Source organism: Pholcus phalangioides, unplaced genomic scaffold, assembly GCF_987345545.1.
Source record: "Pholcus phalangioides strain wild (caught in Gottingen) unplaced genomic scaffold, Ppha-v1.0 ptg000019l_1, whole genome shotgun sequence".
In the NCBI taxonomy this organism is placed as follows: Eukaryota; Metazoa; Arthropoda; class Arachnida; order Araneae; family Pholcidae; genus Pholcus; species Pholcus phalangioides.
Window position 1 is genome coordinate 489809 of NW_028301612.1, and position 19506 is coordinate 509314.

The 19506-nt window shown below is 36.1% G+C and overlaps 1 protein-coding gene across 1 annotated transcript in view; it reads right to left on the minus strand.

Moving 5' to 3' along the window:
* Window positions 1-11401: 11401 nt before the first annotated feature.
* The window catches only part of LOC149071068 (RNA-binding protein MEX3B-like), a 31125-nt gene continuing 23020 nt past the window's right edge, over window positions 11402-19506 (minus strand). The window contains exon 2 of the mRNA XM_089248069.1: window positions 11402-17888. Within this exon, the coding sequence (XP_089104195.1) occupies window positions 16495-17888 (1394 nt within the window). The 3' untranslated portion in view covers window positions 11402-16494. The remainder of the gene's footprint in view (window positions 17889-19506) is intronic.

Sequence of the window (19506 nt, forward strand, 5' to 3'; positions counted from 1 at the left end):
ATGAACAGGCTGGTAGGGTTACTAGTTGGCGAGATGTCACTTTTCCCGCTCAAAGGCTTCTCTTCTTTACCCTTCGGAACGCCTGCGGTCATTTTCGCTCTCTCGGCCTCGTCAGTATGTGAGGGGACATCGAGATAAGCATCGATGTATTTTCTCTTTTGAAATCGCTCTCTTTGTCGTCTCCCCAGTATGTGTTCGGCCTTAGACTTACGTATGTGTTAGACTTACGTAGAAGATGTGCCGACACCTATAAATACTTATTAGGCTTACGTACCCGTTGGATATTATATAGTTAATGTGTTTATATATAGAATTTTTCATAACTTGACTCATTTTTCCCGAAGTTAATGATTATTTTTGTGTACCCCTGAATAATAACCTATCCCATTTTCCCCAAGGGTACGAGTGCCACAGAGCTTAGGGATCAAAGGATTTCAGATTGGGGAAATCAATCTACAATCACATCAATCAGGGTGGTTACGATTCCTATTCACACACTGGCAACAACTCCCGCATTTAAACATGACTTTCGTAAACAGAGACACATATAAGAACTTATACCCAGGGACATAATGGATGGAAAATAATAATTTTAATTCCACCTTTAAGGCAAACAGCATGTAATAAATCATCCGGTTCCGACGGACGCCATTTTCTTCAGCTATGTGACGCCTCCTCACGATTCAAACACTCCTCATTCGAGGAATCAAACTTTCTAGAAAACTACACAAATTGAGTATAAAAAACAAAAACTAAAAATTGTCAAGGTATGAACATTATATGATAGGGTTGCCATCCGAAAATGAATCGTACAAAATGGCTGCCGTGGTAAAAAGATTGATTCTCTCTCTCTTTCTTTGCACGAATGACAAACCGGCGGTACTTTAGAAGGAAAAAAAACGTATCATTAAATTCTACGAATTCAAAATTGAATATCAAAGATTATAATACACATGTGTGTGTGTACGTGTGTGGAAATGTATAATACGTACATTTATGATACCAACTCCGCCTTGGAAACAGACATAGAGGGACATTCCGGTCATCAAAACGAGGGTTGGCTATTAGATAACCGGTCCTGATGGCTATGAGAGAGAGAGTTGGTTCTCAAGAGACAGGCAATTTTGATTGATCACCGTCTGTCTTGGACCTCGTTCTGAAACCTTACCTTCTCATCATCATTCTCCTCCTCCTTAACCTTGAGACCAAAAAAATCGTTGGCTCTTTAAACTTACAGAGAAATATTTCTACTTAAATGACGTCATACCCCCTCATTCATATCACAAATTGGAATCTATTGCTCACCGAAAAAATTAACGTCACTACTTTGGGATGTCTTTCTTGCTTGACATGTTTGTGACATGAAGTTGATAATGGTTTCGTTCTCATGTCCAAAAATTTAGCTTCCATTTGATATGTTACATGGTACGTTTCTCTCGATCTAATTTTTTTTAATTTATATAAATTTTTGTTAGTTATAAATCCTATGGGATCTGAGCGAACGAGGATAATTTTGCTGTATAAATACTTTTATTGAACCGCCTTTGAAAAATTATACTGCTTTTGATGCTTTTGAACCCCGTGTTACCACTTGCGAAATTCCAGGATTCCGTGGAACACAGGGTGGAAAACTATGGCGGTAAAATAATGAAATTGTAGACATTGGAGGAGTGTTGCTTCAAATGCGTTGTTATCAGCAGGTATTGTTTCAAAAGCCACTGTTAATGAACATTCGATGGTAATGTATGTTGTGGATATTGCTCATTTCAGAAGTCTGTTGCCTAAAGCACTTTTACAAAAGTGGCGGTTGTCAGATGAATCTTTTTCGTTTATGTAGTGTTTCAAAAGTCTGTTATTTGAAGCATTATTTTGGAAGTCTGTTATTAGTAGTTGGAGTATTGCTTCGAAAATCTATTACTGTGAGCATTGTTTCAGAAGTCTGTAATTTGGAGCATTGTTTCCGAAGTCAATTATTTGTTTCAGAAGTTGTTACCGTGAGCATTGTTCTGGAAGTGTGTTACCGTGAGCATTGTTTCTGAAGTTATTTGCGCCAAAGCCTTGTTTCAAAGTCTGCGATCATTGTTTCAGAAGTCTGTTTCCATGAGCATTGTTTTAGAAATCTTTTACAAAATATACAAATACAACGCCACAACAGGCAAATTGCCCAACGAGGTGGCTGACTTAAGAACATCATGGATCCCCGAGCCATTTTTTGGAGGCCCTACCTACTACTGCTACACCACACATGCATTGTTCTTTAAACTTACAGAAAAATATTTCTCCTCGAATGACGTCATATCTCCTATTCCTGTCACAATTCGGAATCCATTAAAAATTGACGTCACAACTATAGAATATCTTTTGTGCGTGACGTGTTTGAGACAACGATGATAATAGTTTTAATGTCATGTCCCAAAATTTAGCTTTAATTTGATATGTTACATGGTATGGTTTGTCTCGATCATTTTAATTCATTCTTAGTTATTTTTTAAGAAATTTTTGTTAATTACAAATTCTACGGAAATGAATTGAACATAAATAATTCTGTATTACCATTAGGAAATTTTCCTGCTGTTGATGATGTTGAACCACGTGAAAGCAGTTTTGGAACCCCAAGGCTCCGTGGAATGATAACTGGAAAACTATGGATGGGAAATGGAGCATTGGAGTATTGAAATTATAGTCATTGGCGGAATTTCGCTTTTCGAAGGTGTTGTTATCTGCGGGTGCGGGTATTGTTTCAAAAGTCACCGTTAACGGACACTCGATTAAATGTCTGTTTCAATGGTCATTGCTCATTGTTTCAAAAGTCTGTTGCATAAAGCACTTTTTTTTAAAGTGGTTGTTACTAGATGAAATTTTTTGTTCTAGTCGTGTTTCAAAAGTCTGTTATTTGGAGTATTTTTTTGGAAGTCTGTTATCTGGAGCATTGTTTCAGAATTATGTTACTGTGAATATTGTTTAGGAAGTCTGTTACTGTGAGTATTGTTTCTAAAGTTACTTTTTTGCCAGAAGTTTCGTTTCAGTCTGTGATCATTGTTGCAGTGAATTCAGAAATCATTGGTTCTTTAGATTTACAGAAAAATATTTCTCCTTAAATGAAGTCATATCCCTCATTCGTACCACAATTTGGAATCTATTTTATGGAATATCTTTCCGGTGTGACGTATTTGTGACATGGAGGTGATTATGATTTCGTTATTTCGTTTTAATGTGCAAAAAATTAGCTTTAATTTGATATTAGTAACATATATTTATGGTTTGTTAACCTCATAAAAGCTCCGCGGAGCACTAGGTGTAAAACTACGACTGGCTAAATAATTAGCTAAATAATGAAGTTATGGAGTATAGAGATTGGAAGCGTATTGTGTATGCTTCAAAGTCTGTTACTGGGAGCATTGTTTGTAAAGTTTGTTATTTGGAGAATTGTTTGAAAAGTTTGTTATTTGAAATATTGTTTCTAAGTCGTAGTAGATCAACAGGACGGACTAAAAACAGCTGGGGTTTACCGTATCCTGTGCAGTTGTAGGGAAGTGTACATAGGCATTACGAAAAGATCGATATCGACCAGATTAGTCGAGTACAAACGAAATTGTAGACTGGGTCAGGTTGACAAGTCAGCCGTAGCAAAGCATGCCCTGAACAAGGATCACAAAATACTCTTTGCGAACACCCAAGTGCTCTCCAACGACATGTGAGATATTTTCCACGTATTTTTAGAGAAGCAATCGAAAAGCACAAGAACTGCTACAACAGAAAGGAAGAGAGGTTAAAAATCAACAGTGCTTGGTTTCCCATTTTAAAAATGATGAGATTGCAACCCAAGCATTATCCAGAGCCCTTAGGAACAACTTCGGCCAATGGGGAAAATCTGGCTTAACAGACCGCCGTGTTCGCCACTCGTGCGAACGAAACGTCGAAAGACAAAAACTGTACTTCACGTCGGCCAAAAAACCGGAAAACTTTTAAATTTAATTATAATTTGAAACATTTTGTTTCAGAAGTTTATTGTTTGGATCGTTATTTCACAAGTTTGTTATGCAAAGAATTCTTTCTAAAGATATTTTTGGCAGTAGCGTTGTTTCTAAGCCTGCGAGTATTGTTTCGGATGTCTGTTACTGTGAGAGTTGTTTCAGAAGTCTTATTTTGAGCATTGTTTCCGACGTCTGTTACTGTAAGTATTGTATCGGAAATCTGTTACTGTAAGTATTGTATCGGAAATCTGTTACTGTAAGCATTGTTTCAGAAGTATGTTGCTGTGAATACTGTTTCAGAGTCTGTTGTTGCTGTGAATACTGTTTCAGAGTCTGTTGTTGCTGTGAACATTGTTTCAGAAATATGTTACTGTAAGTATTGATTCAAAAGTGTGTTATTTAGGCCATTGCTTCTGAAGATATACTTACCAGCAGCGTTGTTTCTAATTCTGTGAGCATTGTTTCGGAAGTCGGCTGCTCTGAACATTGTTTTAAATGTCCACTCTGGACACTATTTTATAAATGTGTTATAGTGAGAATTGCTACAATGTCTGTTATTTGGAGCACTGTTTCAGATGCTTGTTATTTGGAGCACTGTTTAAAATGCTTGTTATTTGGAGATTGTTTCAGATGCTGTTTCCAAGGGGCATTGTTTCAGAAATCCGGTGGCAGAGACCCTGGCGTTCATTAATTCATGATCTCTTATCTAAAAATTGTGACTACAGTTTAAACCATGTCGGTGAATACTGCCCTAAATGGGTCAGAATTTGACATTTTCTACAATTGATGATTTCAACATGTTTTGTTATGACAATATAAAAAATCTCAGCATAGCCGACGTAAATTACTTATACGTAGTTTACGTGCAAAATTTCACACATTTTCACGCATATTTAGATCAGATTAATGAAATTAACCCTCAGTAGAAATATAAATAACCCCCCCTCACTGAAATCTGGATCCATGAATGCGTGCAACTTCGTTTTACAAAATACAAAGGTACAGAAAAGTTTATTTAAATGTGGAAACATATAAATCGTTCTGGTGTGTGCGTGTGTGGTGTACATTATTATTGCTATTATTTTTATTATTTATGTTTTTGATAGTGTAATTTTTAATAAGTTGCATTTGAATCAGATAGCATGGTTGATTCGTTTTTGATTGATTGCACTTATGGGAATTATAAATTTATTTTATTAAGTATTTACTGGTACCACATGCATTGATGGCATGCATTGATTGCATGCTATTGATAGTCATAAACGAAATTAATTATTTGCTTGAATGCAAACGAAGTACGCATATGTATTTGATCGGTGACTCGAATATTAATATTTTAGGATGTGAAGACCTGAATATTTTTTCTTACGTGAAATTTGATGTCAAGATCTGGATTTGAGTCATTAATATTTCTCCAACTAGAGAAACTGATGAAACTTCAACTTGCATAGATCATATCTTTTGTAGATCCAGAAACTTAAATTCGAAAAAAGCGGTACTTATTGATCTGTGCATAACTGATCATAAAAAGGCTTTATTTTATTTAGATCATTTGATCATTTTTGTCACACCACGGTCATTTTCTGCACACGAGGGCTAATTAGACCGGGACCTACAATTTATTGCCGATTCCGAACGGCAGGCTTGTTTTTCATACTCATCGAGAGGTTGGTGCGCTAACCCTTCGATGGGGGACTCCCTGCGGTAGCAATTTTTGCTGCGATCAAGTCGCCGTTTTTTGTTGTACCCCTGTGTCAGGAAAGTTTTCTGACAGGGACGAACTGGGTATCGAACTCGCGACACCTCTAAACATCCTTTGGTACTTTAGGCGAGCATCTTTTCGACCGGGCTACCGCGCCCCTTATTTTATTTAGAAATAGATCGTGACAGCAATGACTAAAATTGTGACTCTACCTATCTTGATAAAAATAAATTTATTGATCATGTAAAAATGGTTTCGTGGGATACTGCTTATAACTGTGAATCTGTGAACTCGAAAATAAATACTTTCCTGGATTTAATTAGGAATTGCGTTGATGCTTCTACTCGAGTTACGTATAATACAAGAATAAGAAAACCCTGGATTACGAAAGGAATTTATGAAAAAATTAAGCATAGATTAATGAAAGCAATTAGAAAGAAATCGTTTGATATTGAGTGGTAATATAATTTTCAAGACTTTTAGAAATAAGTTAAATAATGAGATAAAACAAATTGAAAATGGTTATTATACTGCAGCATTTTTTCAAGCTAACGGTTACTCAAAATCATTATGGAATTTAATTTACAAATTAATTGATGAGGATGAATGTTACAGCAATGACACAATTCTTACCGAAACAACTGGTGAAATAACAAAATCAATTGATATTGCTGAAATGTTTCAATGACTTTTTCTCTAATTTTTGTATAAAGGGTTATCTTCTTAGTAATTGTACTTCATTCAATTGTTCAACTAAAAATCTTTTGAGAAATGTTTTTTTATGTACGCTACGGATGGTCATGAAGCATTGAGCATTGAAGCATTAAATGAGTTTGATTCCAAAAAATCATCAGGATTTGACAAAATTGATGCCATAACATTGGAATGCATTGCACAATAATGTGATGTTGTATCGTTTATTTTTAATTTAAGTTTTATCAATGGTGAATTTCCAGAGTGCCTGAAACTTGCAACAGTTTCTCCAATACACAGAAAGGGGAAAAAAGCATGTTAATAATTACAGACTGATTTCATTACTATCTGTCTTCTAAAAGATCATAGAAAAAATAATTACATCCAGAACAATTAAACGTCTTGACCGCATTGATAACAAGAGGACGCTCTTGTTAATTTTTTTCAAATGTGTACATAGCAGATAACAATAATTGTAAAGTTGCATCATTATTTTTAGACATCAACAAAGCTTTTGATATTGTGACTCTTGGTGTTCTTCTAACCAAGCTTGAATATACGGGAATTCGGGATTTGCCCGTTAAATTTCTCAAAACGTATCTTACTAACACAGTTCCAAGTGTGAAAGTAAATTCTGTTTTAAGTTCTAGAGGACAAATTGCATCTGGTCTACCTCAAGGTTTAATATCTGGACCTATTTTATTTCTAGTATACATTAATGTGTAACTTTAATTTGAAAGGAAAAAATCACTGCTTTTGCTGATGATTTAGCTCTTTGTTACTCTGAAAGTGCTTCAATTAACTTGAATATCATGCAGAATGATCTTTACTCAATAAATATCTGGTTTAAAAGTAATACATTAAAATTAAATGTAGATAAAACTAAATCTGTTATTTGGTTCTGGTAGTTTCAATTATTTTAGTGTCCTAAAATACCACATTATGATAGATGGTTGTGTCTCGGATAGTATATGCACAGTTGTCAATAGATAGTAGTAGTAGTTATGCGTTAGTAGAATCTAGATTGGATTATGGCATTACATGTTGGGAGGGGGATATACTTCAGCAATCTTTCTACACTTTTCGTTACACAGAAGTCGTAAATTCGTATCATTCTGATTGAAAATATATTCACGCATAAATTTCCACTTTTCAATCAAATAAAGATACTCCCTCTACAACATTTGTATGTTTATAAAAGTTTAAAAATGTTTTATAAAAAAAGTGGCCATCTCAATCTGAAATTGCATAAATCTGGAATACAATTTAGACGTCATACAATACAGTTTAGACGATAAGTGCCAAATACAAATAAAATTCGTTTCCTATTTCTTTTTCCTTTTTTAACTCCCAAAATATGTAAGTTACTTCCTCAGTTAATAAGTGAACAATTTCATTCACATCTTTTTAAAAAAAATTTAGAATCTTGTTGTTAACTCAAGTAAATTTAAACTATCTATTTGACATTCTAATGTAATCTTCTTTTACATACGCCACAAATAACAGAGGGGTCTGAGACGTCTTGATAATTTTGGGCCCCCCAGCCCCAAATTTTATGTTACGAAAAAATTCTGTGGGAAAAGGGAATCGAAAATTCAGAATAAATGCAAAAATTAATTCCAGCACCAATGAAAATTCAGAGTAAATGCAGGAAATTATTATAGCGTCCATCAAAATACAGAATAAATGAAATAAATACTTTTAAAATCAGAATAAATGAAAGAAATACTTTTAAAATCAGAATAAATGAAAGAAATACTTTTAAAATCAGAATAAATGAAAGAAATACTTTTAAAATCAGAATAAATGAAAGAAATACTTTTAAAATCAGAATAAATGAAAGAAATAATTCCAAGAAATTGATGAAAATCCTGAATTCCAGAATTTATGAAAGGAATTATTATTTCTGTAAGTGCGGGGCCTCCCAAAACGCAGGGCCCAATGCGACCGCACCTATCGTACATCCCTAAGGGTGGCTCTGAAATGAACCATAGTCACTGAAAAGCATGACCACTAACACTCTAGGAAGTGCTTTTCGACAACTGTCTCAAGTGAATAAGTTGGATGAATCGACTGCTGTGTAATTCTGAAAATAACAGCTTTCTCTTTCAATCGACATCAGCAAGAACAGTAGTGATTCGTACAACGAGGTCTATTTCGAAATCATTGGGCGTTTTGTACACCCTAGCTCTGAAAGCAAATCCTGATTTTCCACCTGATAAACAGAGCTAGCAGTCACCTTCAGCCTTCAGGTAGAGTAATCGCCTTCAACCGTTGGCTCTGCACGGGCCACATTTGTCATTTTAATGGAGCCTGTGGGCTAAAAAGCTATACTACACACGTTGCTGAAAAGCTCCGTGGGCTGCAAATTCCTCAGGTAGAGTATATTTTTTCTTGTGTAGATATGATCATTCTAATGTTCTCCAACTCCTAGTTTTTACGTGAAGTTTTGGACCATCATGTGCAAGCAGACCTTGGTAAGAGTCACCCCACTTATAGCGAAAGTTTTTACAAACCCTGCCAGTTATTTAGGATCACTTTAATAAGTCATACCCGCTTATGAAGTCATTTTTATTCGGGCCCCATGGTGACGTTATACCGAAGTCTGACTATATCTCCTATCTTAATTTTATTCTTTATTAATAATTTTTTTTTATCCCTCGACACCGCATAAGAATTTGTCTCTGTAATATGAGAAGTTTCTATGATTTTCATTGTTTTTCATTCTTTCCAACATTTATGGTCTAGGTCAGTGTTCCCTGATTTCATCACGGGATGATATCCCGTGATGAAATGTGCTGAAATCCCGGATGATGAAATGATCCGGAGGAAACGGAAGAAGCATGGGTTGGTTTAAAGCTAGGAGACAATGACAGAAAAAATTTCTGAAGAAAAGATCGGTACAAGAAAATTTTTGTGAAACTCTACTGTAGTGTTTTCTCTAAGTTATTAGCATCTTCATGCATCGCGTACAAGCTTCCAATTCACATTCACCTGCCTAAAGCTTCCAAAATCCTAAATCTCAATCCTAAGCTCTCAAAATTTGCACTTGACATTTCCTGAGCTTCAAAATGAGCACTCACTTTCCCAGACATTTTCAATTAAGCATTCTCCTTTCCAGAGCTTTAAACATCAGCTCTCTCCCTCTCTCTTCTACCCTCAGTTTCAAAGTTCTGCATTCTTCTAATTTTTACTCACACATTCTACACACTCACACCCTTATTTTCCAAACTCATTCTTTATTTCCCAGAGCTTTAAAAATCTGAACTCATCCTACAAGAGCTTACAAAATGAGCACGTGCCTTCCCAGAGCTTCAAATCTGTATCCGTCTTCCAAAATCTGCACTCACCGTTCCGAAGCTTCAACACAAGTAGCACACGCCTTCCCGAACTGCATCCTCCTGATTCCGGAACCCGCTCTATCTTTCCCAGATTTTTCAAAATCTGCATTCTCTATCCTAAGGATTTAAAAACCTGCTCCACCTTCATCAAGCTATCAAAATCAGCACTCGTTCTTTCTGAGCTCCAACAATTCAACAATTGACTCCCACCATTCTCAAGCTTCATAAATCTGCATTTGCCATTCCTGAACTTCAACAATCGACACTCGCCATTCCCGAGTTTTCACCTGAGTAAACACCTTTCCAAAATTCTTAAATTTTATTGCTCGGCCTCAACTTCCGAAATCTGTGTTGCGCACTGTTGCACTTACAAAATAAGTGCTTGTTTTCTCGTCCCTTTAAAATTCTGCCCCCCCCCCATTCCTCTTTCTAAGCCTTCAAAACCAGCATTCACCATCTCAGACATACGAAAGCTGTAACAACCAGAACTTGCATTCTTACCTGGACTTTCAAAATTCAATATTCTTTTGCACTTGGCTTCCAAAATCTGCTCTTTCCTTCTCAGAGCTCCCAAAATCTGTACTTAACATTCCTGCACTTCCACAACCAACAGTCGCGTTCTCAAGTTCTGCACTCTCCTGTCCAAAGATTTAAAGATATCCACTCGTCTTACTAGAGCTTTCAAAATTGAGCATTCACCTTCCCAGACTTTCGAAATTCAGTACTCCCCTGCCAGAGCTTCTGAAATCTTCTTCAGTCGTTTGCGAAATCTATTCTTGTCATTCCTGGGCTTCCACAACCAACACTCGCCTCCTCAAGTTCTGCACTCTCCTGCGCAGAGATTTAAAAATATGTACTAGTCTTATCCGAACTTTCAAAACAAGCACTCGCCTTCCAAGAATTTCAAAATTCATCTCACCTGCCCCGAGCCTTCTTCCCAATATTCTTCTTCCTTCGTCTGCAAAATCTGTAATTGGCGCTCCCGAACTTCCACAACCAACACTCGCCTTCAGAAAAATCGATAATTGCCATTCTTGAGCTTCCACAACCAACACTCTCCGTCTCTGAGCTTCCTAATTCTACATTCTTATATCCTGAGTTTCCCAATTTTGAACTCTCTTAACCTGAGCTTCTAAATTCCACTGTGTCTTTCCCGGAGACTTTAAACCCAGCAGGATCACTCTAGAGCTTCCAAAATAAGCAATCGCCTTTCCAGACCTTCAAAATTTATACCGTCTTCAATGTATGACCCGTGAAACACTTGTGACCCACCGAGCTCTTTTTATAAGTGTGTAGCTTAGTGGCTGGAGGGTTTGACTAAAACACCAATGGCCCACGGTGAAGACCCCTTCTACATTTTCTTTTCCTAGGTTCCGAAATTTGAACTAAGCTCCCCAGAACTTCCCAAAGTAGCACACACGTACCTCCTCCTTTTTTTCAAGGTAGTGCTTGAAAAAATAATTCAAACTGTGCGGCACAGTTGGAAAAACCAATCATTTCATTCGGTAAAAACAAATTCTTTAAAAGTTATTTCATTTTTTGGAAGACATTCATGGAAATATTATTTCCACAAATAATGTCTGAATCGATCATTTTCACATTCAAAGAACTATATTTATATATTTTATGCGCAAATTTCAGTAATATAAATGAAACTTACACACATAAAAGATTGACTCAACCAAGGTGAATATGTGAATTGTGAAAAAGTAACATTTTTATTCATTTTTTTTATCAGAGTACACAATTTTTTCACACCAAGATACAATTTTTATTCATTATTTCAAACTTCAAAATACATTTTGCTCATTGGATGCTTCTTTTATCATTATTATCTCTTCGTTTAAAACTTGAATAATAAAATATATGGGAATAATATATTTTTTTAGCATGGAACTCTTTTATATTCACTTTGGGGACGAATCAAATCACTAGTAATAAAGGGCAAATGGGCCAGTGGGAGGGGGGGAAACAATACGGGATGTCCAAATAATAGAATTTTGGGCGAAGGTCAGGTAACATACTATAATGATGATGGAGGGGCGGGAATGAGAAACTCCACTGAGACACAACGCTATGTAACCCACACACATATATAACGACGAATATTTGAGCGTATATATTTTGTTTTTGTTTTTTTTAATACAAACACACACATATATTGTTTCTCCGTCCTACATGTGCACACAAGATATACAACCAAATTCAAATTAATTTTGAACAATTTTCGAAATTAATATAAATGCTAATGTCAGTTCTCATCACGGCACGCATATAAACATACAAACAAATCCAGAAATGATATATCTGCCTGCAATTATTATTAATACTTATAGTTCTCCTCATAAGGCAACGGTACTTATAAGCATCTCTCGACAATGATAATAATCATCACACTACAACACTTTTTACGACGTATTGTGAGCAATTAAAAACCTTTCCAGTCATCTAGATCAGTAGCGTACATGAATGCACACGGATAAAAAACATGCGTATTGATTATTATTATTATTATTAACACTTGATAATAATTATTAATTGATTGATCAACGCACGAATCCTCGCAAAAGAGAAGGGGGTATTTAATAAGTGAAATGGGAGAAATGATAATATATATCTATTTTTCGGTTATTAATCAGGGTGTGCACACGAAACAAGACAAGAAAGCAAGAATATATTTACTATATATATATGAGTCGTATCAATACTATCATAAAAATTTGAAAAAGCTCTCAATTACATCACTGATTGTAGAAAACAACCTACAAACTGATATTCTATGAGACCAGCGGTGATGTTGGAAAAGAAAAAAAGTGACATTATCTTGGACTTATCTGTCGAGGGTGAGCTAAATGCTCATTTTCGAGCAATACCTGGATGTCAGAGCCAAGTATCACTTTAAACATATCCGACATTGATTGTGCCGAAGCCTCTTTCCCTTCAACATCACCTCTGTGCGAAATACAAAAAATACAACCGGAATCATACAACAAATTTTTTTTATATAGAATTCGTGTGACCACATAATGACGATAAATCATCAGCACTATGTACACTACTGGCTTCAGCTTATATTATCATAATATATATATAATATTATATACTTTTATTTTTCTGCGAAATCTCAATATATCATTCATAAATTTATATATAGATATTTTCCTTGTGCACACATAAGTCGGAAAAGAGTTTTTGTTTTTTTATTATTAAAATCCCTTCTCTTCAAGCATACAATGAATTTATGGAATGATTCATATAAATATTAAATATATATATATTATAATATATATATATAACTATTAAAGATAATCAAGGTATCTCTTTTTTATATTAAAAATGTGTTCAGAGCCTAATACGTCTTCCTTTTTTTTCAACATTATTACAACACAGAGATCAAATAGGTGAAAGAATAATTCATCGAATTCTTCTAAATTAATTAATTAACTTCATTGTGCACCATATTAAAGATTTTTTCACATAAAGCACTCGTAAAACACACATACATAGACAGAGACGTACGCACATACACACAAACACACACATGCCCCATAAAAATCGTAAACCGACATATCATTATTATCGTTATTACACTCGAGTCTTAATCGAAAAATCACCACAGCATTTTTTATTGCATATATATTTATATATATATATTACATCATAATATATATATTATAATGGAGAAAGATATCATGGGTGAGATGCCATCAAAAAATTTCCTTTCTTTAAAAAAAATTTTTTTCGTTAAATATTTTCTTCGATAGCAAATATCAATATATATTTTATATATATACTATAATTTTAATATATATATATATGCATGTACAACAAACAAAATAAGGAAGAACGCATTCACAACAGAAAAATGGGTGAGAGAAAGAAAAAAATAAAACCAATATATATATAATTAACAAGTATAACAAATGATATTAATAATGATAATAATACAACAAATATCGACAAAATAATACATTTAAAAAAAATGCAAATATCTATATTTAAAAAAAATATTTCATGTAATGAAAGCAATTGGAAGACAAATGTACATTTTTTTTTCTGATGGCTAGTTCTTTTAGCGTATTTTTACACTGCATGCAAATAAACTCACAACAATAACAAATTTAAGAAACTTCATCATTAGCAATAGATTTCCATTCGAAAACTTGGTTTAGATAAGGAATTTCTTAATTCCAAGTACATTTTTAATTAATCAATTGATTACTGCAGTTATATATTAGCAGATTATGAACTTTAATTACTTTTATAGCAAAAATCTGATCATTTGAAGATATTTTACTGAACAGCCAAAACTTTGGCCAGATGAGCTGATGAGGTTGATATGGTATACCTGGTTTCATTGATAATTTACCATCAAAGGAAGGCCTCCAATGCCATCCATAACAGCTGATTTAGTGAGTTATAGCAATTATAAGTGTTATGGTGACATAACATAATTTATTTTCATTTTTTAATTAAATTTTACACCACACATGCATCTCGTAAGCATTCCTCTGAAAACATTTTAACAAACCGGCATGTTTGAAAGTGCTTTGCAATGATGCATATCTGACAGAAACATCATTGTTTTGAGATCTGTGTGTTATGTGTACAAGAAGTGCTGCATCTGCCTTCGAAATTCGTAAATGATTGAATGCATGAATTTGAAAGTTTTTAGAGATGGCTCAAAATCATTCTCGTCTCGAAATCATTTATAGCTGTTTCTGATGTCTAGTCAAATTCTGGATATCTGAAATTTATTTTGACATTTATGTGGCACATTGATTCGCATAAAGAGTGTATATTTGGTTCATACACACACCAGATTCATGTTAAAATTGAATCTCTATCGAATGTACTGTCAGTCTACTTGCAGAAAAAAACTTGCTCAACCCTATCCAGTCACTACTCATATTAAAACAGACCTCATTATATTTTTTTCACATTGGCGAATAATCTTCTCATATAGGCATTGTCAGAGAGAATATTCTCTACTGTTTTTCATTAATATAGTGACATTTAAAATTCATAGCGTTAGTATTTGAGTTTGATCATTACCAGACATAGAATGACAAATGTTTATTTCAAAGCTCACGAACATTCAAGATTCTTAAAATCAGATTTGGTCATAAATTATATTCACATTTAAGGGGGGCCTAGTGAAATTTAGGATATGTGATATGTTTGTTTTAACATTCACGTAAGAAACCGATGCACACAAAAAGTGTGTTTTTGGTTTATTCGCACCTACTTGCAACAAAATTGGATGGCACACAGGCTGTGGCAACCGGGGCACTGCCCTGGCAAGGTTTTGACGTTCACGTGTCCATTAATAAGATCCCGTAGTGACACAATTAGCTGCCTGGTGTGTAATATTTGACATCAATTTAAACATTTATAGGAAGCATGGATTTAAACGAAGAGTGCGTGTTCGATTCATACGCCAGATTTATAACAAAATTATACCTTGTGTTGTCAGTATAGTGAATTAAAGTGCCAAGAAACTTACTTAATCTCATTCAAGAACCATTATAAGAGAATGTAGGAAGTTCTGGATGCTCCCATGGACGTCAATTTTAGTTATAAATTAATACAAAAATACATCTATACATAATCATTGAATTTATTCGTTCTGTACCTGCAGGACCAAAAGCCAAAATGATCGAATGAAAACCCACTGCATCAGTTTCGAATCAAATCAAAACAGAAATAATTATTGAAATGAAGAAAAAAAAAAACAATTTTGATTAAGAAATGACCAGCAATCACAAATACATTCATTACATAAAAAAAAATTAATTTTTTTGAAGAAAACACCTAATAAGCGATAGTGCACTCGGAACATACACATACATCGGCATTACACACATTTATATATAAATTTCATTAAAATCGATGACGGGGGGAAGAGAATATCAAGCTTCGACAAACACTTCGATCAGTGGGAATTGGACAATTCTTCCGCAAAAAATTGGGGAGAAAAAAAAGAAAGCATTTTCTGTCATAAATATTAGAAAAAATTATATATATATATATATTATATATATATATAACAACAGGAATACGATACTATTTCTTGCCAAATACTAATTACAAACACGTGAAAGAATAGATTTATTATTCATTTTATTTATGCTCTTAATAATACTTTCAACACTATGTCCAAGCGATAAATGAGAGAATTTTTCCATCTTCGTTCTTTTAAAATATCTAACATCTAAAAAGCTTTATTATTATTATTTCAAATATTTATATTCGTATATTTATATAATGTGTATTTCAAATTGTGGAACATGCTTCGAAAAAAGAAGCCGAAAGAAATATTCACAAAAGGAAATAATAATACCTATTCGATAAAATATAGAATCGGTGGGAGCGAAAAGAGAAAAACCATATTCGACATAATCTAAAAAACTGAAAAAAAAATATCATTAAAAAAATAAATTCCAAAACAAAAAAATAATATAGATTTATGTAATATATAATATGACAATGAGATATATTTAATTAAAAACTACAACAACGAATGATTGATTAAGTAGTAATCAGTAATATCTTCAAAAACTGTTCTTTGTACGCATTAAAAATTTGTTACTCCATGCGAAGTAACTTTTTTCTTTTTGTTTGTTTTTCCGTGGCGCCATCTATCGCAGGGGCAATGTACGAGTTCCCAAAGGCAAAAATATACTGTGTATAGATGTGGTTGTAGTTTGCCTCAGGAATGCTAACAAAAAAAACGAAAAAAAAAGAATGATTCTGGTGGCCATTTTTTGATCCGTTTTGCTTCTTACGAGTAGATGCGTATGGCCTGTAGGGCTTGCTGGCGGCATATGGGGCATTCGGGCTCGGGCTTTTCGCATATGCGGTTGGCACATTCCAGACAGAACATGTTGTGGCCGCATGGGACCAGGGCAGCTACCACCTCGCTCTCGAAGCATACGGCGCAGTCGCGCTTTGGCTTCCTCAGGGTCGTGGACGACGTTAGCGGATCGGCCGGAATCGAGGTCGAAGTGATTATGCTGCTGCACGTGCTGGTCGCACCGGGGCCCGCGGTCACCGACGCCCCCGCCGTGACGGTCGTGAAACCAGTGATGGTCGAGCTTACCGCGTTTCCGGACGATGTCAAGGGCGGGAAATTGACCAGGTTGTCAGCTATAGGATCGCTACGGATCCTTCTAGCCGGGGGGTGGTCCAACAGGAGTGGGTCTGATATGCCGGAATCCGCGCTTCCAAGGCTGTTGCTCCGCCTGCAGAGGGCCGTAGAAGAAGACGTGCTCGATGACGACGTGGTGCCGAACAGCGGTGATACCGTGCTTCGGACGGTTCCGAAATCGGACCATACGCTGCTGGTGCCGGGAAATACTGCTTGGTCGAAGGTCGGCGACTCCCCAAGTCCCTCGTCGACGTCGTAGAGACCGCCGAACCCGTTGCTGAACGGTGGAGGGGCCCCCGTCGAGTAGAGCTCCGTGAGCTTCGGTGAACCCGGGCCGCCACCTGTGCTGCCTGGTGGAGGGAAGGTGAAGATATCTTGGGTCTGGGTAGTCAGGATATTATTGCTGTCTCGCGGGAATGATCCGCCACCACCCCCGGAGAAGTCGGACTTGTAAAGCGAGTTGACGTAGTTACTGGTAGCGATGGTAGCGGCGGCGAAGGCCCGGTCCACCCCGCCAATATGGAAGTCGTTGTCGTCTCCGCTGACAGGGAGGGGCGGCCCGCCATTGCCCGGCGGGACCGTGTCCAGCAGGCCCCCGGTCCTGACGGCTATGTGGGCCTCAATCTCCTTCCGGGCCGTCTCGACGTTGTCCGGCAGGCCCGTGACTTCGAAGATGGGCTCTTTCTCTCGGCTCGGGGTCACGATGTACGTGTTCGTTTGCTGCTGGATGCGCTTGATTGTCGCGCCTTTCGGTCCGACCACGAGTCCAACGACTCGGTATGGCACCCTTACCTGGATCGTTGTCTGCCCTGGAATGGTGGAATTCGGCCCAGGTGCCAGGCAGCCGTTCATGTTGTTCTTTCGTTGGGCTCTGATCTGACTGAAATGCTCGGCAGCGGATAGTATCTCTCGCTTGGCGGCGCTCACGTCCTCTTTCCTGCCTGTTACGACGAAAACTGGCTCCTCACCTCTGACTGGCGTCTTGATGTAAGTATTCGTCTTCGCTCGGAGAGCTTTGATCTTGCAACCTGAATGAAAAAGGAACAAACAAACAGGAGAACCAATAACAATCTCTATGCTACTCAAAATCATACACCAAATTTACAAATGACAAATGACCTTTTTATTTTGACAGCCGAGAGTTTGACTACATATTCACCATTCTTTACTCGTATTTGAGCATGGGAAGAATTAGCACACCGTGATTGGCCACTGCTTGAGACGAAGGCAACACTAAGTCACGAGGGGCGAAGTTATTGTCTAGGACTAACGTGTTTTAAGGGCTTCATCACGTAATTGGTATTTGTCCAGGTGCTTCATTCACTCTGTCTAGTGGTATCGAAAAACTGGTCAGCGAACTTTAGGGGCTCCGTATGGTGCGTTTCAAAACAAAGCAGAAATTATAAGAAATCATACATGGTTATGGAAAATTTCCGGATATCTGTCGGAGTCAATAGCCTTGTTCATCTCGATGCCAGACAGGTGGTGATAGTGGGGTACTTAACCGTACATGGTTCTCGTACACATTCCGGAATATCTACACATACGGAATTTCTAACGCATTGGAACATGCCGGAATGTGTGTTGTGTGGCCTTTAACGTATTTATGTTGTTACTTGTCTCGTGTTATTGCTGGTGCTGCCATCTCTAATATTTTAAAGTGAAGATAGGTACATTTTTGAATTCTCATGTTAAGTAGCTACCATTTTGGAAGTCTGCCTGCAGGCAATCAGTAGCCCAACTACTTATTTGAAAAAGCTAGTCTAGAGCCTGGACGTTGGTGAACGTATATTTAAAATATTCCAAGTATTTTTTTTTAATTACAACGAAGTGTTTTCTCTGAGGTTATAACTCCAAATATTTCTTTTTTCCCCCCTTAAAAATGTTCTTTAAACTGTTCTCAGTGCTAACAACAAGAAATATTTTATGCAACAAAAGTCATCAAAAATTCTGATGGGGTGAATGTTACATTTTTTCAGTTTTTCTCTTTGCTTGAGCATCAAAAAAGTAACGAGCCATTGTAAGAGGAGAAACATTTCTCTTCATTTTTCAGGATGTTGAAGAAAGCATTATTGGAGAACCATGGCATTGGCCATGTAGTTCAGGAGAAAGTTAGTCTTTGGTTTGCAATACATCACTGAAATCTGCGTTCGTCGAAGTAATTTTAGTAGGTTTTAGCGACAATTTTAGATTTTTCACTTCACCGATCTCTCAGCGCTTGTAGCTCGCCATTAAAACCAGATATTTAAATGAAATTGGAGTAACCTTATAGCATTTCTTCTGCTCTATTTAAATGTGTGCTTAGTTTGCGTATAGATCGTTTAGAAACTTCACAAATTCTGGTTTTTTTCAGACTTGACGCATTTTTTTTTCCATAATCATTATCCACCATAACTCGAAAACGGTTTGAGATAAGAGAAGGTTGGTGGGGTGTTTCATGGTTCACTTGGGGCTCGTCTATCACCCCCTTTTGATTGGCAGAATAGGTCAGATTCATCCTGTATCCATATATACACAGATATTGAATTTTTCTTTTACTTAGTAAAGTTTCTATTAATTCAAATATTTTTTACACGTTCTTGATAATATTCTGGATATTCATGAATATTTTTATTTTTTTCCTCGTAACATTTTTTCTTTTTTTAA